Raw genomic sequence first — 26,675 nt, forward strand, 5'->3', positions numbered from 1 at the left:
GAAAGTGAACAGGAGCTATACAGGCCCCCTAACGGTCGAGCGGTGTTTGGCTGGGGAGACTGTTTTCTGTGATGTCTGTGAGCTTTCAAGACAGTGGGAAGGGCATTATAACTCATGCTCCTGTTTAAGAGTCAACATTTTCCTAGCCTATTCAAGGCTTTAGATTATGACATTGTGAAATACAATCCTACATCCATATTTATAGAATTAGTATCCTAATCTGGGGTTTCATTCATAACCGATAACAGCGATAACTGTGCAGCATAAGGCCTTGTAAATGGATGTCAGTAAACCAAGTTTTTGCACAGTAAACCAACCATGTCAGTAAACCAACTTTTGCACAGAGGCAGCCCCAGCCCTATCCATATGGACTCATTGCAGTTTACCCAATGTCAGCACGTCTTAGCTCTTTCCATGCTTCTTTTCGCTCGAAAATGGGTTTCGATACTAAGACAACAAAAACAATTGCTCAATGTAGAACAAATGGCATGAAGATTCTCCCCGCTCTCGCTCTCAGCACCATGGCAACATTCACTTTGATATGCAGAAACCCCCGCCATTTGTACAGTGCAGCACCAAGGGGAATATTGACTTTTTGGTGAGGCAGAGAGTTTTTGCATTAATTGTGTTGTTGTTTTTTTTTTTTTGTTTTGTTTTGTTTTGGGTTTGTTTGTTTTTATTGGGGGGGGGGGGGGGGGTATTTTCTCCATATAAATCATAGAATGCATTGTGTGTCTGTTTTTTCACAGATGTGGATGCGAGACATTGTGTTGTACCAGGGACTGCACTGAGGGAGAAACAAGCCTAACTGTTGTCTTCATGCAAAAGTAGACAACCTGCAGACTGGACGTCGCCATCAATCTTCACTTTGTTCCAGTTATCATAATGAGCCTCTCTTGGTAGCCTTCTGCTTGAACCTTGCTATTTTCTCAGCTAACAGAGCATTCTCATTTTACTTTGACCATACATACCAACCTCTGGGATGGATCGCCTGTGTCCGGGCGAAGGCGTTAGCCGGACACAGGCTTTTGTTGTCAAACTGTAGCCTGGATTCTGGACCAAAGTGGATTGTGTTCAACTTACTTCATGTGATTATTTTCTGGAGCTATTTATTTGGATCAGGGATGGATGTACCAGAAGCCAGCAAGCATGGCAAGAAGTCGACAAGTCAAAAGCTGGAGGACCAGAAAAAGGTAGGTGACAGGTTTCTGTCCTTTTAACTTTGCTCCTGTCTTTTCCCTAGCCTCTCTGTGCATGTGGGTGCGCATGTGTGCACGCATGTGTGCACGCATGTGTGCACGCATGTGTGCACGCTGCATTTTCAAAGAAGCAGCTGTATACAAAAGTTTGTTTATCACCTGGTATCTTGTTCTCTTTACAAAAAGGAGAACATGTTGGTCCAATTGCTGCTGTTGTGTGAATTCCCGGTAGCTTTTTTGCTCCATATCTGCTAATAGCTATTTATAAAGAAGATGAGGGGAAAGGTGGAGTTTCTTCCCCCTCGGTGCTTTTACTCTTTTATCTCGGCTCATGTGGTGTCACAGTGGGCAGGGTGCATCCCAGCCTCCCTCTGAGAATACATATTTACTCTCTGTTTGAGATGCTTTTTATGTTCCCGTCTCTGGGAATGGGAAAGTGGATTCTAATTTTAACAAAAAGATAAATACGATTTCCTTTTTTGTTTTTGTTGTTTTGGTAGTTATATCATGTGCTACAATGGTCTCTACATAATGGTGTGATTAGAAGATGGTTTTGAGTCGCGCTCTAAATGCTGCACATTGGACCTCAGTTGGATCAGATTCATCCGTAACAGCGGTGGCTGGATCGATGGCGAGAGCCCAGGCGTCAGGCAAGTTCACACTGTCTGCAGAACGTGGATTCGAGGACAGTGGCACTGGCCTTTGCCTGTCCGATCAATTATTGTATTTATTTAGCTGTAAATGCGTCCAGTGAACATTAGATCTCATGATATAATTCAAGTGCTGCCTTACATTTTTCTGTATAATGTGTCAATGACAAACATATACTAGATGCCATTTTGGCCATACATATAGAGGAAGAGCAAAATGTTAAAATAACGCAGCGAGGTCAACTAACCCGAGCCACAGAATTTTCAAATGTTTAATGTCACTGACACGGTGAGACTAACTGTATCTGCTCATCTTGTTAGTTTTGGGCTATATGTAGGCTTTGACATTTGCCTAAGCGCTGTGCACAGCTCATTTTGAAAAGTAACACTGCCATTACATAATCATCTAAATCATCTGGAAGCCAGTGTTGTTCTTGTTAGTAAAATTGCACGTTTTCATTGAAATAGCCTATTAAAAATAAGAATATTCATATAGAAATATGAAGGAGTGACACTGAGTTCAGTGAATCACTGGACTGATTATGGAACCTCTGTTAGTACAGACTGTAATGTGCAGTGTGAGTCTAGCTAAATGTATTTCTGCTATGGCTTTACTCGTGTTAAGTTTGTACTTGTTTAAAGATCTAGTGAGAATTTTTCTACACTTTTAGAAGAATATTATTTTATAAAATACTTTGTATTTTGTTTTCCCCCCTTTGTCTGGAGAGCTGAGTTTGTAAGTTCACTTTTATATGGACTTAAAAAGTACACGTACTAAGATGCAAACAAAGCCTGTTAGCGAGAGACTTCTCTTCCTCCCTCTTCCTCTGACCTCATTCTTCTAATGAAGTGCATTTGATAAGCATAATGAATTTCCACGTGAAGTCCAGGGAACATATGAGTTCAAGTTAGACTTTTGCAGCACTGTTAGGGTCTCAATAAAAAGGATGATTGTTCTTTAGAACCTGAGTGCTATAGTAGTTTTTTTCTCTTTAGCAGACTACAATGATGTCTTGCTGTTAGTGCTATTAGCCAATTTTTATACCCTGTTAGAGAAGACAGACAAACTACTAATAATTTATAATAATGGATCGATGTAGCTTTCCACAAGCACATTGATTTTTAAGATAAAAGTTGTGAGCAAGAACCTGTATTTGTGCACAACATGCCCATGTTGCATATGTCCTGTCATGTGACATGAATTGAAATCGGATACTGTTCTAATAATGTCGATAAAGTCGATCACTCTGTCTCCACTTGCATTAAAGGTCATGTACTGTAAACATATGTAGTGTCTTTCTATTTTCCAACCTCTGCATTGTAGGTAAAGAGATTTTAGCATCGAGCTCGGTTTGGAGCAGAGTGAATGAACAGAGTGTGACATCAAATATTCATCTATCAGGGGAATTTGACTGAAACCGTTTGGCTCTCGTTTCGGTTAGATGTGCGTCCTGCCAAAAGATAAGCTCTCCCTCTTTGTTGTGATTGTTGCCTTGAGCTAGGCAACAAATGGTTTAGAGCAAAAGAGCTTCTTATAGGTTTTAAATCTTCCTAGTATGTTTCTGTGGGGGGTTTCTGTGTGCTGTAATTGCCTGACTGGATAGGGTTAGTCTCACGTGGATGTGTCATCTGTGGTAGTTGAACTCAGCACAAAATAAATGTTGTACTTAAAGAAATGCTGTGTGAAAAGATGGAGCAAATACATTCAGTTTCCTTATCTTTTATAATGTGACCCGAGTTTTTTTCTTTCACTTTGTGTGGGGTGGAATAAGATAAACTCGTGGTGCAGAAAAATGTCAGGGACAAATCTTACATTTAATTTAAGCATTGAATTGATTTTCAGTCATTTTCTTTCTTGCTCAGTGTTAGATAAGAAAATCAGTACGACTGATCTTTGTAAAGTAAACATGCCAGCAGCTCATTAGCTTAGCTAAAGCACTACTGGCATCATGACTTTAGGAAGTTATCGCTTCCAGCCAACCAGTCTAATGCTAACATGACACTACAATTTGTCATTTTTACACTTACATATTAGACAAATAAGATATAATCTGCTATCTAATGAGCTTTAAATGTGCTGGTAGTCAGATTATGTTACCTGGAATAAAGCCAGAGCCAAGCTAGTAGTAAAATGGAACATTTTATATTGTTATCAGCTAAGGTAACTAGCTTCTGGTTCACATTTACTGTACAAGAATGCAAAGTATTATCAGTCTTCTCATTTATTTTGATGCATTCTTTTAAAGGCTCTGCCTACAGTTTTCAAGCTGTTCAAGTGGACTATTAGGATTAGATTTGTTGTCCAAACTTTAGCAGGACAAACTTTTCGCCTCACAGCCGACTGCATTGTCAGGGCTGATAACAGTTCATTTGCAAAGATGTTGAGTTCAACCTTACTTGATGAGCTTTAAATAAGTTCTGCATGCTGTATGGAGATGTGTATGGAGTTTTTATTTGTAATATACTCCTGTGAATACCCAGTGGATAAACATGTTGAGGATCTTTGTGTGAAATCTAGAAAGCTGTGTTTTGCCAGCACTTCTTATTTCATCACCCTGGGAGTGTTTGTTCCTTTCCTCCCACACTTTACACTTTTCCTCCTCCATTACTCGTTGTCTTTTTCCCAGATGGATGGTACTTCTTATTTTCACATTCATCCATCTTGAAGCAGTAATTACGACCGTAATGCTTACTAGGGAAAATAAGCTCATAGTAATTGGTTGTGAATGGTCAGGCAGGGGCGGCAGCTATGTCACTGAGGCATCTCATGGGAAAGTTGTCATCAGCCTGTGAGATTTTTCCATTCGCTGTTAGAGTCGTATCTACCGGTAGATCCTATTAAAGCTGTTTTGCATGTGCACCTTTTTTCTTGCCCTAACAATCAATGATAGTGGCAATGAGCTGTCACTGAATGAACTGGTTTGTCCTCTGTGTGACAGACTGTTCTTAAACCTGACTGAGTTTGTATATATTTAGTTTCTAATCTAATTAATGCATGCCAGTGTGCCATAAGTCTAATCTGAACATAGCATGTAATAGGAGATTGGTTATGATGGTTAAACGATTTACCGGGCATGTTCATACTGAGATGTGCTTGATACTGTGCAGAACTGTGAGTGGTTTTGTTTGCTGTGACTTTTGTTTTAGACTTTTGACTTTTGCTTGAAGAGACTGAAAATTCAACATTTTATTTTTTCAGTTTCTATCCAAATGAAATTCCTTCCTCCTACTGGCCTGAGCCATCGAGGTCTTCAGCTTCACATTGCACTGCTTGGATTTAAAATGAAACATTTTTACATTATAAAGTCAGTCAGAGCACTTGAACCACAAATTAGGTATATAAATAAGCAAGTGTTCTATTAGATTTAAGTCAGGCGAATGTGGGGAAGTCAGTGACATCAGTTCCTCCATCCTCCTGAAACTTTCAGGGACTCATGTCACATGAAGTTGGGCATTGTTGTGTAACAGGAGGAACCCTGGACCCACTGGGCCAGTGTAGGGTCTGATAGTGGAACTAGAGGGCCCACTAGAGGACATCAGGCGCTCATGCCACCCTCATGAAGTCTTTTTCTGTTTCTTTGTTTTCTGGTTATTCAGAGATATTTTCTAACTGTGGGAGTGCTCATCATGTTCCTCCTTGCACAAAGGATCAGATACCTGTCCTGTTGAGATGTTAAGGACCTTCTACAGCCCTGTCCAGCTCTCCTGGACTCACTGCCTGTCTCCCAGTCTTGAGACTGTGGTGGGGGAGACAACAAACTTTCAGGGAATGGCACAAATTGATGTTCAGTCCTGGAGGAGTTGGACTACCTGTGCAACCTCTGTAGGGTCCCAGGTATCGCCTCATGCTGCCAGCAGTGACCCTGATACTGTCCAAATGCAAAATGTATTATTGTAGGGTCTACCTTACAATATAAAGTGCCTTGAGGCGACAGATGTTGTGATTTGGCGCTGTATAAATAAAGTTGAATTGAATTGAACTGAATCAAAACTAAAGCAAAAATAATCAGAAAAGATGAGGAGGGAAAAATGTCAGTGTCCTCCACCTTTAAACCATCTGTGCTTTGGGGGTTGTCTCATTGTTGACCCTCTGGTGCCCCTGTTGTTAATGTCATTAACACCAAAGAAAAAAAACCTCTGCTACTTTATGTTATTATTAACTTATATTTGTATAAGTATTTGTATATTTGACTGCTTGACTGCTGCTGCACTAGAAATAATGCAGTTCGAATCTAACATGAAAGGTGAACTGTTTCAACACCTTTTGCCACTTTTAGGCAAGAATGTTATTGTGAAATTTGGTGGATTTCTTTAATGTTCATTTCACGTTATTATATTGTATCTATTCTTGCTCAGAACAGGTCCTCAGAACAGGACCTCATTCCTGTTACAGACAACCAAAGAATATTTTCCCTTTTAAAAATAGTGCAACAATGAAACTACTGACTAATGGCAGAGTTTCAAACTTTAAGGAGTGAAAGAATTTCTCAACAGCACATGCATGTCACAGGGTTAGGGTTAGGGTTAGCAATTGTTGCTAGATTGACACAACTTGATAAATTTTTTATGACTCTACTGCACTGTAATAGTGTGGTGACATCCTAAGAGAACCCACCCTAACCCTAAAATATACACAAACCCACTTTGTTGGGCATGGTATATCAGTAGTTCATTCATGAAGGATTAGTGGGTTTAGACCACTGAAAAGTTCAGAGTGAAAACATGTCAAAACAGAGCAGCCATCATAACTGTGGCTTTCACAAAAACAAGCCTCAGAGGCAGAGTGATGAGAGCAGTGATGTCCAGGTCAGACTGAATGATAGAGAACAATAAAGAGGGAAGGAGTTGCCAGAGAGAGTTTGAGGGAGAGGAGAACAAAATGACACCAAATGAAAGGGATGTGCAAGAGTGGAAAAACTGACTCGGGGAGGAGGATAAGGGTCTAGCCTGAGTGGGAAATGAACCCCATGACACTGCTAGGAAGCGTCATGGGGCCTTCCATCTGCACCCTGCATTGACATTTATGCAGTCTGTGCGCAGGGTGATGCTCTCGTCACACAGAAGCAAAGCTGGGCGGTAGCCGCCTGTCTTAATTTGCTCTTACAGCCAGCTGTAAAAAAGTCTGACAGAGTTGTGGAGTTTTTTTTAAGGATGTCAGTATTACAGAGTTCCTCGTATTCCTTCTACCGACAAAACATGAAAATATGGAAATAGAGTTTCAAAACATATTATCATTATTATACATATTATTCCCAAAAGGTTGATCCTGTTCATCTGGACATCTATTTTCACTGTGAGAAACGTTTTACTTCCCTGGATGATTGAGACATATATATATTATTCATAACAGAATGCATAGTTTTGGGCTCATATGGTTTTTTCTGCAGGGATTTTAGAAATTAAATAATTTCTTTAGCTTTTAGTTTGCATGGCAGCAGATCAGTTACTTTTCTGCAAATGTTAACGTGTTGTTTTTCATTATTGTTACAGCTGAAAAGAAACGAACAGTCTTTACTTTGAGTTTGCAGGGTATAGCTGTTATTCAGACATATTCTTTAATTTTACATGCATTTTAAATTACCCCCTTGCATATGTAAGATTCATTTATAAAAAATGAACAAACTGTTGTTCATTCTTAAAGAGTTCCCATCATATGGCTGGCATCGTTGGGTATAATTAAAGAGTCTGTTAGAGTCTTTTTTGTATTTACTTTGGTTTACCGTTCCTTCGTTCTCCTCAGTTGTATTGGGCATTTTATTTATCCCTTATAGATAACTAGCCACGCCCACTTGTTGATTGGGCTTTCATTTGTGTCTTGGAGTACTGGTTGTTCGACATACAGTCGGCTCTCCGGGATGAGAGTTATGCTACAAGAAAGTTTGTAATGATCATTGTATACATACTTGTTCATGTAGGATATACATTTTCGTCAGGAGACGCAATTGTCCAGGTGGTTTGGTTTTGTTTGACCATGTCAGCTCGGTTTGGTCTAGCTGCTCCCTTGTTTACATTGGATCAGCGTGTGCACTTAACTGCACCCCAAGGTCAGGGGGAGGGCGGGGTAGGGCGAGGGGCTGTCCGGTTCAGGTTGACAGCTAAGGGGGTTCATTTATGGCAGATTTTGTGTTATTTCTTTGTGTTTTTGTATCTTTCACAACGTGTTGCTTTTTACTGGTTTACTCCCACCACAACAGTTAGAGATACTGAAAGGTTTACCAACAACCAAATGAAGATACTATGTTGCACAATCTGTTGTATTAATAAGAATAGATGACTTCATATAAGACTTTTAAATTTACTTCTTGGAATGTGAGAGGAATGGTAAAAGTGGTTAAACTAAAACAGGTTATTACCAGGCTTAAACAACTTGAGTCATCAATAGCGTTTATCCAAGAGACCCACTTACTCAGAGAGGATCTGGTGAAAGTACGTAGGAGATGGCCAGGCAAAGTGCTAGCATCCTGTTGCCCTTCGCACGCGAGGGGGGTTATGGTGTTAATTCATAATTCAGTGCCTTTCCAAGTAAATAACACTGTTTATGATAAAGCTGGCAGATTTTTGGTGGTTCAAGGAACTCTCTTGAAAGAGAATTTCAATTTAGTTAATGTTTATGGCCCTAATGATGATAACCCTTCATTTTTTGAGAATTTATTTCTATTGATAGCTACCCTTCCTGGTAGGATAATATTGGCAGGTGACTTAAATTGTACTCTGGACCCGAGGCTTGACCGCTCATCAGGGATAGACACTTCACACTCTCAAACAAGAAAAAAAATACAACAATATTTGAAAGATCTGAACCTCTGTGATCCATGGAGAATTCAAAACCCCAATAAAAGGGAATTCTCATGCTATTCAGCAGTATTTAAATCCCACTCCCGAATAGATTATTTTTTAATTTCCTCATCTTTGCTACCCAATATAACTAAGTGTATATATGACAGCATTGTGTTGTCAGATCATGCCCCAACCTCACTATTTTATGAGGTAGAACAAGTGAATAGCCGCTCAAACAAGTGGCGCTTGCACCCTAAATGGATACATGATTCTGACTTTATGAAATTTGTAGGAGAACACATTGATCTCTACTTCTCAATTAATACAATTCAAACAACTGCAGCCGTTAGGTGGGAAGCTTTTAAGGCATATATTAGAGGACAAATGATAAGTTTCACCAGTTCTAAATTTAACAAATTCAAACAGACAATGAACGAATTAGACAACAAAATTAGAGAATTAGAGAGAGAAGTTAACATAGATGATTCAACACAGAAAAAACAGGAGTTATTGACTCTTAAAGCTAAATACGAGGAGCTGTCTATGCTTAAAGCTGAAGATGGTTTAATAAGATTGAAACAGACGTTTTATGATCAGGGTGAAAAGCCGGGTAGACTACTAGCTTGGCAGATAAAGAAACTTGAATCTGACAGAGCCATTAATATAATTAGGAACGATCAAGGGGAATTATCTACAGATCCCACAGAAATTAATAACACCTTTGTCTCGTATTATAAAACCCTATATAAATCTGACAGCCCACTGGACCTGGTAAGCCAAAATGCTTTCTTGGATAGATTGATCTTTCCCTGTATTCCTGAGGATGTGAAAAATGAATTGGAGAGAGAAATAAATTTCAATGACGTTTCTGATGCAATTACGAACATGAGAGGTGGTAAGGCTTCGGGTCCTGATGGGCTTCCGATAGATATTTACAAGCTATTTAAAGCAAAATTAATTCCCCCATTATTAGATGTTTATTTGGAATCCTATGAAACAGGTCGCCTCCCTGCTACATTTCGTAGTGCCCTGATCACTCTCATTCTAAAACCGAGCAAAGCGCCAGCCGAAAGGGGTTCTTACAGACCCATATCGCTGTTAAATTCTGACTCCAAAATCATAGCTAAGGCTTTGGCTATGAGGCTGGAGAGGGCTCTTCCAGCCATTATACACGGAGATCAAAATGGTTTCGTTCAAAATCGCCAGGGGTTCCACAATGTGAGGAGAGTTCTCAATATAATCCACGAATGTGAAGAGTTACCTGATACTGCAATACTATCACTCGACGCGGAGAAGGCGTTCGATCGAGTTGAATGGCCCTATCTAATTGAGGTGCTTAAGCGTTTTGGATTTGGTGATCACTTCCGCCGATGGATTGAAATTTTACTTGCTGATTCGGTTGCAATGGTATCTACCAATAATCTCATCTCTAGTCCTTTTGAGCTATCTCGAGGCACCAGGCAAGGGTCTCCGATTTCACCTCTGCTTTTTGTACTAGCCATGGAACCTTTAGCGATAGCAATTAGATCACATCCCTCGATCCATGGTATTAAAATCGGGGAGGTGCTACACAAAATTGCAATGTACGCTGACGATACTGTTGTGTTTCTATCACACCTTGCAGAGTCAATACCATCTCTCCTGAAGCTATTCGATCAATTTAGCAGTTTCTCTGGGTTCAAAGTGAACGAAGAAAAATCATCCATTATGTTTTTAAATATGAACGAGAGGTTGAAACCAGTTGTATCCCACCCATTTGTGAATGCCGCAGAGGGATTTAAATATTTAGGCATCAGAGTAACCCCAACGATAAGCAATCTTAGTTCAGCCAATTATGAGCCCCTGGTGGTAGGGTTGTCGGATGAGATCACTAGATTAATATCGTTGCCTCTTTCTTTACTGGGAAGAATAAACATAGTAAAGATGACTATATTACCTAAATTCCTGTATATCTTTCAGTCAATTCCGCTGGCCCCTCCTCCTTCTTTTTTTTCCAAGACCAGAAAGCTTCTTTCTAATTTCATCTGGAACAATAGGAAGCCAAGACTCAGACTCTCCCTCTTGTATTTACCATATGATAGGGGAGGACTACAGTTTCCAAATTTAAAATGGTACTATTGGGCTGCTCAGCTGAGGACCACTATGTTTTGGTTTTCAAACGATATTTCCCTTCCCTGGTTAGCAACTGAAAGAATGTCCTCAAAGGGTCTGTCGTTAAATAGCTATTTATACTCAGCACCCTTTAAAACTTTAAAGAAAATTACTACTAATCCCTTTGTAAAAAACACTGTTGTTGTTTGGCATGAAGTACAAAAAATGTTGAATGACTCTTCTGGGTTGTCCTGTTTCTCCCCAATTTGGGGTAATGAACTCTTTGCCCCGGCTAAGAATGACATGGGCTTTAAAGCTTGGCTGAACAAGGGCATTGCGACACTACAGGACGTATATGAGGAATATTCTCTAATGTCTTTCAGTGAATTAAGGGCAAAGTTTGATTTACCGCAGAAACACTTTTTTAAGTATCTGCAACTTAGAAGTTTTATTCTGGCACACTTAAACAATTCAGTGCACCAACCCCCACTCTCCATCCTAGAAACTCATGTTACAAAAAACTGTTTTGGTAAAAGACTGGTGTCCCAGTTTTATAGCCTGTTAGTTGAACACCATAAGGATAACTCTGATAGTAAAAGACGGGAGTGGATTAGTGACTTACAAGAAGATATTTCATATACTGAATGGGGTAAAATATGTTCAAAAACACACACTCAGACCATTAACACTCGTTTGAGAATGATACAATTTAATTGGATAATGCGAACATACATATCCCCTGTACAATTAAATAAATTTGATCCTAATATAATTGATCTATGCTATAAGTGTAATAGGCATCAGGGTACACTTTATCACTGCCTATGGAAATGTGAAGAGCTCCAAAATTTTTGGAGCTCTGTGTTACAATATGTCTCTCAGATCACAACTTCTCCTGTACCGCTTTGCCCTAAGTTATGCATTTTAGGCTTGTATCCAGATGACTGTACTCTGTCTTGTGAGGAAAGAATAATGGTCGATCTTTGTTTGCTACAGGCCAAACGCTGTATCGCCTTATGCTGGAAGAATGTTGGTTGCCCCTCTTTTAACCACTGGTTAAATAATTTAACATCGAGTTTAGCTCTTGAGAAACTGACCTATATTGTTAGAAAGAAGGCTTCTGAATTTTACAACATCTGGAAGATATTTTTGGATCTACTGAGGAGTGGGGATGTGGGGGGGGGGGCGGTGAGTGAATAAGACAACTAGATAATGAATAATGTCTGACTTGCTGTTGGGAATATACTATGTAATCTACATTATGATTTATTTTTTTATTTTTATTTTTATTTATTTATTTTTTTTTTTAATTGTATTTATTTGTATGGTTTAATTTAATTTTTTTTAACTATGCATTTATTTGGAACCCTTTAGGATTAACACTTCAATTGTCGCTATTATTATTATTATTATTATTATTATTATTATTATTAGTGTTGTTATTATTATTATTATTATTATTTTAATGACTGCCATACGTTCATTTCATGTTGGTGTTGATACTGTTGAAAAAACAAATAAACATACGTTTAAAAAAAAAAAAAAAAAAAAAAAAAAAGAGTCTGTTAGCTGCCAGACATGTAGTACAATTTTCCATCACTCCTGAGAAACTACATCCAGACTCAAATCTGAAAACTCGGGTCAATTGATTTGCCTTTTTTGTAATACACAAATTACTAATTAATAATTGAAACTGTATTACTGATACATGTTTTCTTGTGGTTTTGTGTTATTGTTGTACAGTATATTAACATACACTGGGTCTGTCCATGCTTTGACACAGCCATTTTGTCTCCACAAAGCTCTACATCTGGGACAAGTTTCTCCTCTAATGCTTTTCTTTTGGTATACAGAGCTGAGTGGCCTCAGTCTTTTCTTCTGATTGATTTGGAGCTGCAGCACTGTAGCATGAAAATACTGACCAAAACCACTTAATTGATCTCCTTTAGCTCTACTTGTTGAAAAATGTTGACCATCAAAGTGAAACGACTTCCAAACTCATAATATTGCATGGTATTATCAACCACTGAATACAGCACAAATTGGATTTAGAACTGAAATATGATTTGTTTATTTCTTTTGTGTTTAGTAATTGTCAAATGGATTGTTTTCACCAATGTGCAACATATCTACATGTGCACGTATGTAAATGATGTAAAGTCATTCAGATGCCAGCAGAAAGTTCACGTCGTCATAAAAAGCAGCAAAACCAGAAATGGGGTGCAATCCTGTTATCTCTGCATGAGCAGTAACACCCTGTGAGTAAGGGATATGCTCTATAACGGACAAAGTGAGCTACATAATAAATGTTGATTATTGTAGGCCTCTGAGTCTGTGCTGTATCTTTTACTGTGGACCAAGTTCAGGATGGTCTCTGCACAGAAAGAAGTGGAGTCATAGAGCAGTCAGGAGGTGCAAGCATTTAAAAGTTTAAATAATTTAAAAAAAATGTAACAACATGTTGTTATTTGAAACATGACTTAAAATAATCCTTGATATATTTGTATTCAGTAGTTGTGGCACTGAATCCTTAACAGTGACAGGGCTTGAACTACAGAGGGAAGCACTTGACATCACAGTGGATGTGTCTCAGCAGTTTCACAGTATTTTCTGTGGCACTGATTTTGTTCTCGCATGGGTGAATTTAACATGCGTATGTTGCTGATAGCTGTTTCATGCATTATGTATGCTCAATTCACAGTATGTTGGCATGTGATGAGGGTATCCCCTGAGTGCGGGGCCGGATCTTGTGAAGAAGCAAGCTGTCAGCATTAACAATGACTGCGTGAGTGCACCTGTATGTCATTGTGTCTGGACTGCATCCAAATGGATTTACTTAGATCTAGTTTGTAGCTGTGAGGGTTAACCTGACACTTGTTGTAGGTGAGGTGGACTGTATTATCCCAGTGCATTCAGGCTGATTGACAGATTCCTGCACATCTAACGGCAGATAACAGGATTAGCACAACAGCTGGATTCCTAAGAGGGGCCACGGTGCCGCGGGTGGGGTTTCAGATATGGGTGCTCACTCATGACTGGTGGAGGCTTGTGCTAGCACATGATGGAATATGAGCTCAGTGTTGCATTTATTCTGTCTTAGCCTTGTGTGTTAAATCGTGCAAGTTATATCCTCTGGGTGCTGCTGGTAAGTGGTAAAATTCACGAGAAGAGAAAAAAAAAACAGAGACAGAGTTATTCCCACTGTGGTCAGCTTATTTAATTTACACATGGAATGTGGAGTTGTCAAACAGATTTGTATTCTGCATCGAGCTCTCCTCTTATTAAACACCATTTGTCTGTGTGATGTGTTATTTGACGATATCCAACAATAACTTGTGAAGCGAAGTGAATTAACTGAAGCAGTAGCTTGTCTTGTAAATGTGATCATCCTGACAGAATTCCATTAAAGTGGGAATGAGATGTGTTCATAGGGGCCGAACTGAGAGATGAGCAGTAGTACTCATGGATGATCACTGTAGTGGGAATCCCTCTGCCTTGCATTTCTTAGTCCTACTCACCAAAGCAGTAGTTTTGCTTTATTTTGTCTGGTTTGCCAAGTGTCCAGCTAAACATTTAACTCTAACATCCATGGTACATACTAATTATTAACTTGGGTTAAGCAGAAAGTGCTGATAAGTGTTTCTTTAAAATTAAATTCAATGTTTTAAATACCCAGATGCGTATTATTGTTACTGTTAGTGTGCAGAGCCACGTTGGTAATAAGGGCAGGGATAGCTCAATAAAGTGGTGGCCCCATGATCGGAAGGTCAAGGGTTCGAATCCACTGAACGGCTACTCTGAGGTACACCTGAGCAAAATACTGTCCCTACACACTGCTCCCCCGGCGCCCAGTGGTTGCCCACTGCTTCACTGAGTGAATGGGTTAAATGCAGAGAGGAATTTCCCCCTGGGGATAAAGTATACATTGTTATTATTAATAGAAGTGCTTTTTGCAGTTGCAAGTGAGATGCAACAAGAAGTGGTCTTTGCACAAACAGGTCGTTCCTGGGATGAAGGCGGGTAGTGTGACTCATAAAATCAGCCAGAATACGGTGACATCATAACTAATGAGGAATGATTTCATGTATGAGACTTCCTGAAAGTTGCTGAATCCCTACACAAAAATGTAACGTGTTAAAAATGGATGGAAACATTAAGAAATGCATCGGTTCCGTGTGGCGGGAGCTGTGTGTCAACATATCGATGGAGTATTTGTGGTATACCATTAGTATCTGCTCTATTTCAAACCTTAAATGCTTGTTTACTAGAGGGAAATGGGTTTGTCTTGATTTCATGTATAGCAAAGGTAATTATACATGCAGTATGTGCGAGTAAACTGTTGATAGTACAGTTTGCAGGATTTTGCAATGCTTGCATAAAAAAGCAAAGGAGAATATTGTGCTTCACCAGGATGAAGAGCTGAATTGAGATGTGCACAAAGGGATAAAAGGAAGGAGGATTAAGATGTAGCCAGAAAGACTGAGACATTGTAATGTGTCAAAATCCTGCAACAGTGGAAAAGTGTTTGTACAGGCTAGACCAAAAGATGGGAGCGAATTCTCAGTTCGACAGCTTTTGGTCACTTTTTTCTCTTCCCTAGGGCGGTTCCTGTGGTCACTCCTCTCATTTTGGAGGGCCCCATTGCGTTATTGGATGAGGCCTCAAGGTCACAACAAACAAGGCCCGCATACAACCACATAATAAGCATTTTCTCCACAACATGGCCGACTGATCACAGAGACCAGAACTTGGCCTTGGATGAAAACACCCTCTTTGGCCCTTCAGATAAACACGGTGTCTGGAAGAAAGCAATGTTTTTCATCTCTAATTCTGGCGTTATTTATGGGCGTCTTGGCTGAGGGCTAGTGTGGTTTTGTTCCATGAGTCTGTGGATTGTTTCTGCACAGGACAGCACCAAAGAGGAGAATTAAGTACTACAAAAGTGTATTAATAAATAAAAATCCAAGAAATGTCAGCTGAGAACAGTCTGAGGGATTTGCTGAATAAAGAAAGCAAATGTTTCATTTGTCTGATTCTGTTCTTATTTTTAGTTAAGGTTGAGAGATACAGACCATTATCAGGGTTTTGCCTGGCTCAGAGTGGGCATTCAGTGGGTGACTGTGCAGCCCACAGTGAGTCTGTATTGTTTGACGGAAATCTGTCCGTTTCTCTGTGGCTATAAAACACAACGAGCTGAGGTCCATCCAGATTTTAAAAGCTATCAGTGCCAGTATTACACTTGAGTTAATAATATCAAATAAAAAGATCTATTTCAAAAATGGCAAGCTTAAGAGTGAAGTGAAACATTTTGAGGTGGAGGAGATATTGAAATAAACATGTGATCACTGCGACCAAGAGTAGTTTTAACATTTGTATATTAGATTACATTTTTTAACATGTGGTTCAGGATACGTTGGTAAAGGATTGCATTTGATTTATTCTATTTGACCTGTACTGAGCGTTATTCAGGCTTCCTTGGGCTCCTGTGTTTTGGGTTCAGATCATATTGGTCATCGAAGCTAGCTAACGTTAACGCATTTTTTAAAATTAAAATTACTCTTTTACTTTTTTAAAAAAATATTGTGAAGCATTTTAAATGTCATTTGTGTATTGGCCACCTAACGTGGTGACTTTAAGAACATAGTGTATACTGGTATTTAGATTTAATTTCAGTGTGGATTGAGATGGAAAAAGTCGGCAGTGGAAAAAAAACTTGCTATGAATGTAATGAAAAACCTTTTTTACAGTTTGCAATTTTCTTTGCCAGTCTGCATTTCTATATATGTTTATCTAGGACACAATTTCAGAAAGCCTGTTTTGCGAGAAATAGGTTTGGCTCTTGCAACAGCATTGCAACATTTTGCAGCTGTGGTAACTCCAAAGTAGATTTAGCCTATATATTATGGTATGGAAAACTATTTATTGAAATATTATACAGAATAAATCTTTTTATTTAATGTGTGCAGTTGTATTAATGCTATAAATTAGGTTTTTTTAATATTTAAAACAATAGTTGCCATGTCTGATGTGATGTTAGAGATGTACCTGCACCTTTGCTTACACACTCACATGTCCTTCCTCCAAATTTTAAATCATTTAAATTGAATAGGCTTTCTTCAATGAATTGTAATTTTTAAAATAAGTGGTTATTCTTGTTTTATGTGCTTCACTTTCTGCCATGTTGAAGTTGTAAAAGGTTTTGGACTCTTTACAGTATATAAAAAAAGTCAAATAGTTTAAGTCACTTTTTCTGTCTCCTGACAGGATGGTAAACAGACTGATTCTTATATAGAGCTTTTCTACTCTCCTGGAGTTCTCAAAGGGCTCTATACAACATGCCACATTCACCAGCACTGTTTTCGATGTTTTTAATTACTATTCATACTCTGATGGATGTATCAGAGAGCAATTTGGGGTTAGTTTCTTGCTTAAGGATATTTGGTATGCCTACGGGGTGTCAGGGATTGAACCACCAACCTGCCAATCAGTAGATGACCTGCTCTACCTCCTGAGCTACACCCACCCCAGTGCACCGCTAAAGCTGACAGCTTAAACAGCAACAACAGAAGAAAGCTGCACTGACTGCCAGGCATTGCACTGGTAAAGCATAGATTAGATACTACTGTAATAAGTGAAAAAACAACACCAGGTAATAGTACAGCCGTTATGATTTCTATGTGGAAATCATTGAGAAGAATGAATGAAATGTGATCCAGTGCAAACTCCAGCAGGTAAAGTAAAAAAGACAAAGAAAGCCACAACTATGCACTGTCATTAAGAAGTATATGTAAAAATAATTTCTCTTTGAATACCCATACTAACGAGCCAAATCCTGCTTTTGGATTTCCTCTGTTATGCAAAGTGCAGATAAAGCAGTGTGTTGCAACTTCAGAAGCTGATGGCTAAACTGTTTTAAACTGACTGCAAATGAATGCAGTGTAACTTACTCAAAGGCAAGAAAAGTGCCACTTAAGATACATTTGATGAAACAAAACTGCACAAGAAAACAGCTCTCCTTTGTAGTATTTTTCAGATGGAAAAGTACACTTTTATAAAAATTCATCTAAATAAATATGAATGATGCTTTCAAGTTTCATTGTTTTTACTGAAAACAGAGCTGTTGGAATACAGATAACCTTGATTGTATAAATTTAAGGGGAAACTTTCTCTGTAATGGCAACTTGGTGATATTTTTTAATTGTAACAGATTTAAGAACTATTTAAGACAAACTTGTCAGTAGAGATTAAACAAGTGTGTGGCACCAATTTTTTTCTTTGTGTTATTCATATACAGCTGCTGTTTAGAAGCCATTATCTATTATTTTTCAGTTGGTGACTGGAGACAATTACAGAGGTTTCATAACGAGTGGATATCTAGGGCAAGACTTGCTGTTCAGTCAGGCACATTTTCAAAAACTAAAAGTTATGGTCAGTGGTTTCAACATTGCATTTCACTAATTTCTCTCTTCACGCCTGTTTACCTGTATGCTACCAAAGCCTGTTCGAAGGTGATTTATCACCAGAAAAAAAACCCAAACCCTTTGGGATGTTACAGTTTTAGAGAATTTGTTTAAAATACCTCGTTTCGCACTGCAGAGCATTTTGGTCTGATACTGGACTAAACTGAAGTTTCTTTTTTCTAGTCTCTGCTTTCCTTTTCTGATGTTATGATGACAGCCTTCTGCAGGTCATTTATAGCTGCAAATGATGAAGGGAAGATAATGTGCTACAATGGAAACGAGTAAATCCTAGATCTGTGCACTGAAGACCATAATCAAAGACTGCTGGTTCTCACTTCCACTAGTCTGACAGGTAGCCAACGGCAATAGTTTGGTGTGTGTGTGGTAATTGCTCAGTCCCAGAGATTACACGTAGTTATTCAGCCTAAGTTGAACCACTTTACTCTAACATAGCGTGCCAGTTGGCTTGATGTTGTGCCTCAATCCAGTGAGAATGGTACCTCAGACATTAGAACATCTGGCTTTATTTTAGTGCTCACGCATTTCACAAGAAGTAAGAGGGTTGAAGCTTGAAAAGAAACCGCTGCTACATAATGCTGACAGCACAGGTAGGGTGGAATTTTAAATGTCATTTCCCTGGTTTCTTGCTTATCAGACTCTTTCTTAAAGGTGGACACTTCTAGAATCAGAATCAGAATCAGAAAGGGGTTTATTGCCAAATGTTGAGCAGGTTTACAACATTAGGAAATTGCTGCGGTGCTTCAGTGCAAACATAGTGTCATAAATAGCACTTAAATAGTGTCATAAATAGCACTTAAATAGACATGAAAAAATAAAAGTAGGGATAAGAATTAAAAGTGCTACGTAGAAAGATATGTGCATGAGCTATTCATGAGATATATACATGAGAATAAGAATTAAGAGTGCTACGTAGAAAGATAGAAGTATATTTTTGAAATGAGGGAAAACTGGAAACAAATCTTTGTGATAAAGTAGGAGACAGTGGAGACGGGAAAATGTATGAAATCAGAAATGGGGAAATGGGAAGTTTGAACTCAGCTTTATCTTTATTATCAAATTGTTTCCGCAACAGATGTGCTTTGTGGCATCCAAATGATGCTGATAACAGGCAGCTGCCATATGGGAAACAGATCCTCTGTCAGTTTTCTTTGTGCTGTTCCCAGGTCAGTAACTTCTATGCAGATACCAGACCGCAGGGCTTCACAGACTATAAAACGAGAAACACAGGAGAAAGAGCATATTTTTGGAGCTTTCCAACAGTGACTTCTGAGGTCCTGTGGATCCACCCTGCTGCGAGGATCATTCTGGGAATGGTTTCAATTTTTTGAAGCCTTGTTTGATGGGATTTAATGGATTACCTTTCCTATAAAGGTGGAACACTGATTGTTAGCCACATCAGAGGGAGCACAGCGGGGAATGAGTTTAACAGAATTGAGACTGTCCTCTTTAATTTAACAGATGTACACCTTTCACGCCACTGAAAGAGGGCCAGTTCTAATGAATCAAAACGCATTAAGCCTGCACTGTGACACAACTCTTACACAATAACACTAAATATTGTCAGGCTTCTCTTGCTTCCCTTAAAGAAACAGTTAAGTTCTTCGTGACCTATTTCAACTGCTTTCTCAGCAGCCTTCGGTACACTCTGCAACATCTGAAAAACACAATGCTTGGGAGTGTTACAAACCCAACCACATGTGGTGACAATAACAAAATAATCTCTGCTCAACAACCACAGCACTGCATTATTCATCAGTTTCAGAGCTAAATGTGAGCTGAATTGTCAAATTCACCACAATCCAAACTTGACAGCCTTTCATTAAACACAACAGTTCATTTATCCAGTCTGTTTAAGAAACATACAAAGTAGTCTTTCCAGAAAAATTTGCCTTTCCAATTTCCAGTGGCAAATATCTGTTACGGTGTAGGCGCCTTTGACAGTAATGTAAAGATAATGGCTCTGAGGAAATGTAAAATCTGCCTCACAGATAACGAGGATGTGCACAAATGAGTTTAATTTGCTGTATCATTACTGCGGTGTGTTGTTGGGTTATATTAGACATCTAAAGAGTACGTGTTCCTGTTTGCCAGAAGAAACAAAAGTGAGCCAATAGGCCGTGAAATGACCACCGTTAGAGGCAGAGCTCGTACTTCTACAATGAGATAGACTCCAGGGTGTCCTTATGCTTACATAGAGCTGATGTTCACTGAAAGAACACACGTTACGTCTTCACAAAAGGGTGTGTAGCCTATAGCAGGATATTGAACCCCTTGTTGGTTTGTGAAAGTGTTAGCCAGGTGCCCAGGAGGTACATGTTATTACCCGAAGGAACGAGGTCAAAAACCAGCAGCATCTTGCACACAAGTTCTCAGAAATGTTACCAGGTTGCTGATTATCATTGATTTACTGACCCTTTGCTCAAATCTAACAGTCGGGCTCAAGAGAGACCGCACTGTCACTTTTAATCTGGCACTTTTACTCTGCAGCACTGAAGGTAAATCAGTCCTCCTAGCAGAGAGCACACAGGGTTTTGTTTCCCCTCCACGAACCATCGTGTGGCTTCACTCACCAGCTTCTGCATCGTTGAAAATTGTTTTCGGTCGATAGTAGAAAAGTGACTGCGGTGATTTTTATTTATTAAATTTTTGAGGTAAGGTTACACACTTGACACTGTCTCTTTAGTTCTTTGTCATGCATATCCTGAGGTTAGCTGAGGTGCTGGTGAAGCATATGGGTGGGAGACAGACGGTGTTGACAGTGACCCACTTTCCAGCATGCTCTCCTGTTGTCAGTAACAGACCTGCAGTCAGTTGGAAGAGTGAATAAAGCTTACCTGTTGCCAGAGAGACTGGTGACTGACACATGCCAGGCTAGTACAGATGGTTTTGGTGCATTTTAGAGAAACGTTTGTGTAACTTTTTCTGTACAAATGTATTTTTTCTCAGTTATCAGCACCTATTGGGTCAGGGCTAGCTCAGTAGGTAGAGTTGTTGCCCTGTGATTGGAAGGTCGGGGGTTTGAATCCATAGAACGGCTACCCTGAGGTACCCCTGATCAAGCTACCGTCCCTACACACTGCTCCCCGGACGCTGCATTGGTGGCTGCCCGCTGCTTCACTGGGTGAATGGGTTAAATGCAGAGGGCTAATCTCCCTATGGGGACATGCACATTACATTATTCAGTGATCTGGAGGTAAAAACAAACACCTACAGTTTGTGCCAAAGCCTGGTTTAAATCTGATATGACTTTTTTTCTTAGACCTTGTACAATATAAAAGACAGAGCATGAGGTTAATTTTCCCATCATCTCATGATACAGTAGGGCACAGTCATGTACAATTTATAGAAGTCATGGAGAACCAAGAGCTCCTTTTCCACTACCTTTTAGAGGAACAACATCAGCAAGGTAAATCTGTAAAATGCTGCACAGAGCACCCTTTTTCTTGAAGGTGGTTCTTTGGGTTAGGAAAGGCAGAACTGCTGTTTAACATCACGCAACAATTGCGTTTCACTGTATTCATTTAGAGCATGTTTGGTAACTGCTGGAGATACAATGCTTACTTGTAATACAGACAACCTTTTCTTTTTCAAATCGCTTTAACTTGGAGTCTGGTTATCCTTTGATCTGCAAAGGTATATTTGACTTCTTTCTTTGATCACGACTTGGTTTATAACGCATGCTTTTTGACTTTTTCGGTAGTTTATTTTTTCACTTCAGCTAAACAGACACTGATGTATTGATGCAGACAACATATCATAACACTATCACGAGTTAGAGTTCAACTGTAATGATTTCCTGAAGAGCTTCCACACACTGATGCGTGCTTAGATGTCAGTAGTTGGTCACAGCTGCAGTGATCGTTTTTCCCCTCTGCAGTCCCCTGCTAAAAGTCCAGATGAGAAGCCAAGATTTGGAGTGGCAGGGCACCTCATTAGCCTTCTCCTCCAGGTGTCCGGCGTGTCACCTGTGCTTTGGCAGAGAGACACAGAGAGCCACTTGACTTCTCTGCAAGGACAAACACAAAGAGAAAAAGAGAAAAGAAAGGGAAGTGAAGGAAAAAACAAAAGAAAAAATACAAAAAATACACACTAGATAAGTAAACAAACCTTGAAAAGCAGCAGCTGTACTTCCCGCTGAGTTGCAAAATTCGATCTGATTTGCTCAGTTTTTAATTTTTCAAGTTTAGTAAATACATGTCGAGGATGAAAATAGTTATTTGCCTGAGAAAAGAGAACAGAAAAGCTGATTGTGTAACCTTTTCCTTCTAAGTCTGTCGAATTAGAATTAAACCACCTTCTCTAAACAAAAACTGTCATCTGAGAACTAAAGAATGTGTGTCCATGCGATGGACACACGGACCTGCCTTGTTCTTTTGCCAAAACCTATTGTGATTTTCTGGTGTTCATACTGTAGCCGTTAGGAACAAACAATTTCTGAATCCAGACACATTGTTTGCTTTTGTTGATCATGAGTAGCAGCTGCTATTCCAACATCTGTCTCTACACGAATCGTGTTTATGGGGATAATTTCCTGTCTTTGTTTTGGGTACATTTCTCGCTGGTAACACTTTACTCTAGAGTTCAGTGAAGGAGCACAGCAGTTGATCAGGAGTATAGAATATTTCCACATCCAATCTTGAGCTTTCAAGGGGCCTAGGACATTTTCAAAATGTTTGATGTGATTTGAATGAATAAACAATAAGAAACACACAAAGAGGATTTACAGACATTGTGACAACAACTAGATGGAAAGAAAGATGGTTTAAAAACTCCCACATGAAATCCTCATGAAAGTTGACAGATAAGGCTGGCAAGACACAGCTGAAAAGAATCACAACAATAAGGCAAGAAAGTAAAAGTAAATAAAAAGCACATGAGAAAATAAAAATAAAACAGGAAACCACATCAAACCCAGCAACAGGGACTAGACAACAAGGAAACACTAAGTAGACTAGACCAGATCACGAGTGAACTAGAAGCAGAACAACAATACTAACAGAACCCAGACTGCAAGAAATCATAGAAGTGCTTTGATTTAAAGTGGTTCTAAAATTAAAAAGAAGAGGAATCCTGGTCTTGCATTTTTAATTCTCTGTCAGTTCTTAACTGCATCTTTATACATGTAGACTTTTTTTTTTCACTTTCTTTCTTGTCTCCTCATAATCCTTGGACAGTTTCATTCAGCCTCTGATTAATTTAATTGATTTGAGGCTTTTGCATCCTTCCTTAATCATGAAACCTTAATCAGAACTAAGATCTAAATGTAAGGTTAGTGTCCCATATAGACCAGAAGGTTCCAGAAAGCCAAGTAGACAAACTGGCCAACCACAGCAGAAATCTTTGTCTGGTATCTGGTGAAAATTTCACACCCTAGAGGAGGCAGCCTGACAGCAGTGAAAATTGCAGTGGCACACCTTTGCAATTTCACACAGATCCCTCGACTGTAGAGATGTTAATCCTCTCTCTGTGTAATCCAAGGCTGTACTCCTCACTCTTCTAGTGGAGAGACACACTCACACCCAAACACACACACGTACCAATGTCTCTGTTTCAGCTCGTTCGGTCACTCTCATAACCTGTTGAAAATTACTGACTGTCTCCTCTGTGCTTGTTCTTACTTTACACATTCAACCTTCCATGTCCTTTGCATTTCTCCATACTTAAACTCGGTGATGAGATTTGGAGCTTAATTACATTTAAAAAGGCCACCAAGGTGCACAGGGACTGTGTGTTCAGACTATTAATACAAGTCGGTCATGCTCAAGTTCATTGAATGTTCCACCTGACTTTCATGTCAGTAATGTGAGTGCGTAGACTTTCATAGTGACCACTTAATATATTCCAGGTTATAAGCTCTCGTCTGTGTTCATAAATTAAGTCCTGGGGTTGTCTGTCCCATGCACCAGATACATTTCCAGGCAGCCCGTCTATCCTAATGTTTGCACATGGCATTTGTGTACAGGCGGGCTTGTTGAAACAAACAATTGCATTACAGAAACTCTTGGCAAGTATTTTTAACATTTTTTATTTCATGGACCCTGACCCCATCCAGCTACTCACACTGCGCCAGCTGATGAATTTTTTAGAAAATATGAATTGGAAAAAAACTTGTCCTTAAAGCTTGTCAGAGGGGAAACTTTGATTTTGGGGGGTGTACTAAACCTAAACCTAAGTGGTGGGAAGTAAAACTTTATTATCACTCATTTATGGTTTTATCTCAAACTTTTCTGAGGCTTTGTCAGAACAAATGCTTCACCAAGAATTACCATCGATCTTTCTCTGCGGGTTTGTTCTGCTGTAATAACTGGGGATGTAGTCTTTTCCCTTTTCCCTTGCTTTTTCTTTGCACTATATGAATTCTTTATCATCGTAGAAGAAAAATACTGAAAATTTCAGTTGTTTCAAGGAGTTAGGAAATTTCAGACACCCGTAGATTACCAACCCTGTGATTCATCATTAACTGTATCCCATCCTAAAGGTACGTTTTTATTGCATTAGGCAAGTATGACAAGTGTTGATTTGGATTTGATTCTCTTTGCAAGAATAAATTGCAGCCCTATACATGTAAAGCAGCCGTTGTTTGCTTTTGGGATTGGTTGGTAAGAAAAATGATGACAAGTGCTGGCATTAAACCGTTCTGTCAGCCTCTGCCTCTCTGACTGTTAGGGCAAGGAAATAACAGATCAAAAAATGGGGGATTTGATGTGCTGTGCTTGTCTTGAACATCCATCAGTGTGAAGAGTGAGCTCAACTATGCGATGTGGCATCCTGTCAACAGGTTAGAGTCTGCGGACAAAGAGCTGGTGAGAGATGCAGTGTCACCTTGGCAGCAGAGCACAGTATTATTTGTGCAGCAGCCTCAGCAAGCTGCATCCTCTTCTTTGTACGCAGTTCAACACCATACTTTTCATAGCTACCAGCTTTACTTTAACTCATATAAAGTTCTCCTCAGTTTGCAGTACAAGCTACCACGTATGTAAAGCCACGAGAAGAACTGCAACTGACATTCATGTAAAAAATGAAGTAGACATTGTAAATTGTTTGGTATTTACTGAAGCAAATGTTTGCCCTAATTTGGTGATGTTCTCAAATCAGAATTAGGGTGACTGATTAGATGCCCTTGACTAGAACATCCCCAGGGAGCAACAGGTGAAATAAGACTTATTTAAACAAAAACAAATAGTGGAGGGTTATGTGTATGTTGAGTTTCAGTTTATCACTTTCTGGAGTTACCATCTGTCAAAGAAACCGACACTTTGGGGCGATCGTGGCTCAAGAGTTGGGAGTTCGCCTTGTAATCGGAAGGTTGCCGGTTCGAGCCCCGGCTTGGACAGTCTCGGTCGTTGTGTCCTTGGGCAAGACACTTCACCCGTTGCCTACTGGTGGTGGTCAGAGGGCCCGGTGGCGCCAGTGTCCGGCAGCCTCGCCTCTGTCAGTGCGCCCCAGGGTGGCTGTGGCTACAATGTAGCTTGCCATCACCAGTGTGTGAATGTGTGTGTGAATGGGTGGATGACTGGATATGTAAAGCGCTTTGGGGTCCTTAGGGACTAGTAAAGCGCTATATAAATACAGGCCATTTACCATTTCTGTCGTTCTTACTTTTTTAATCAATGTAGTTGGTTTGTATTTTATCACCAATGAAATTGTGGAGACTGAAAAAGTTGGCGTTCACTGTTCCTGTGTTTAATCTTTAACTTTAACTTTTCACCATCTAAAAAGTCATTCTTGATCCCTTTTCTGTAATCTTGCAGTTTTATTTTTTATTATTTTCTCATATATTCAGCAAAAAACACCTCCCCCACCCTTGTTTCCTGCTGTTTATTGGATGACTGGAAGGCTTCAGTGAAGCAGCTTCTGTCCACAAAAATGTCTCTAAAATGCTGCCTTGTATTATCAGAGATGTATGCTGAGACAGAAAGTCAATAAACTGCTACAGTAAAGCTTAAAGGTCACAGAAAGTAGTTTTCATGCTGGGATAACTAACGTGGTGTGTCCCAGCAGTACTGGCCTTCTGCTTTTGGTTTGATTGACGTGTAATATGTACAGGAGTATTTCTTGGATACCTAGGATATAATTTCAGTGTGCTCTATATAAAACAAAGAGCTTTTGAATGATTACTATAAGTCACCTAACTGATTTGGTGGACTGACATTTCAAGACCCCAAAGGAAAAAAAGGTACATAAACATAAAAAATTACACCTTTAGCCTTTTTGAGATACTGCGACTGAGTGGATACACATTATTTTCATTCATTCATGTATTCTTAAATTGTCCATATTGAATTTTAATAATGGGAAGGCAGTCACAGATCATTAGTGGGTGTACCCTGAACTCTGAGATCTTTAATCTGGAAAAGTTGACCTTTTCTTTTAGCTTACAAAAAGGCAAATTCTATATAACCTGGAACAAAAGGGTCATATTTTTAGAATTAGAATTCAACTTTATTGTCATTGCACATGCACAGGTACAGGGCAAC

At 39.3% G+C, this 26,675-nt stretch overlaps 1 protein-coding gene across 2 annotated transcripts in view; it reads left to right on the top strand.

The window, feature by feature from the left end:
- nav3 (neuron navigator 3) overlaps window positions 1-26,675 on the top strand; it is a 415,168-nt gene that overhangs the window by 111,213 nt on the left and 277,280 nt on the right. For both annotated transcript variants that reach the window (XM_026148165.1, XM_026148166.1), the window contains exon 2: window positions 750-1,193. In XM_026148165.1, coding sequence (XP_026003950.1) covers window positions 1,125-1,193 — 69 coding nt within the window. In that variant the 5' untranslated portion in view covers window positions 750-1,124. The remainder of the gene's footprint in view (window positions 1-749; window positions 1,194-26,675) is intronic.

Source organism: Astatotilapia calliptera, chromosome 17 (genome assembly GCF_900246225.1).
Source record: "Astatotilapia calliptera chromosome 17, fAstCal1.2, whole genome shotgun sequence".
Lineage (NCBI taxonomy): Eukaryota > Metazoa > Chordata > Actinopteri > Cichliformes > Cichlidae > Astatotilapia > Astatotilapia calliptera.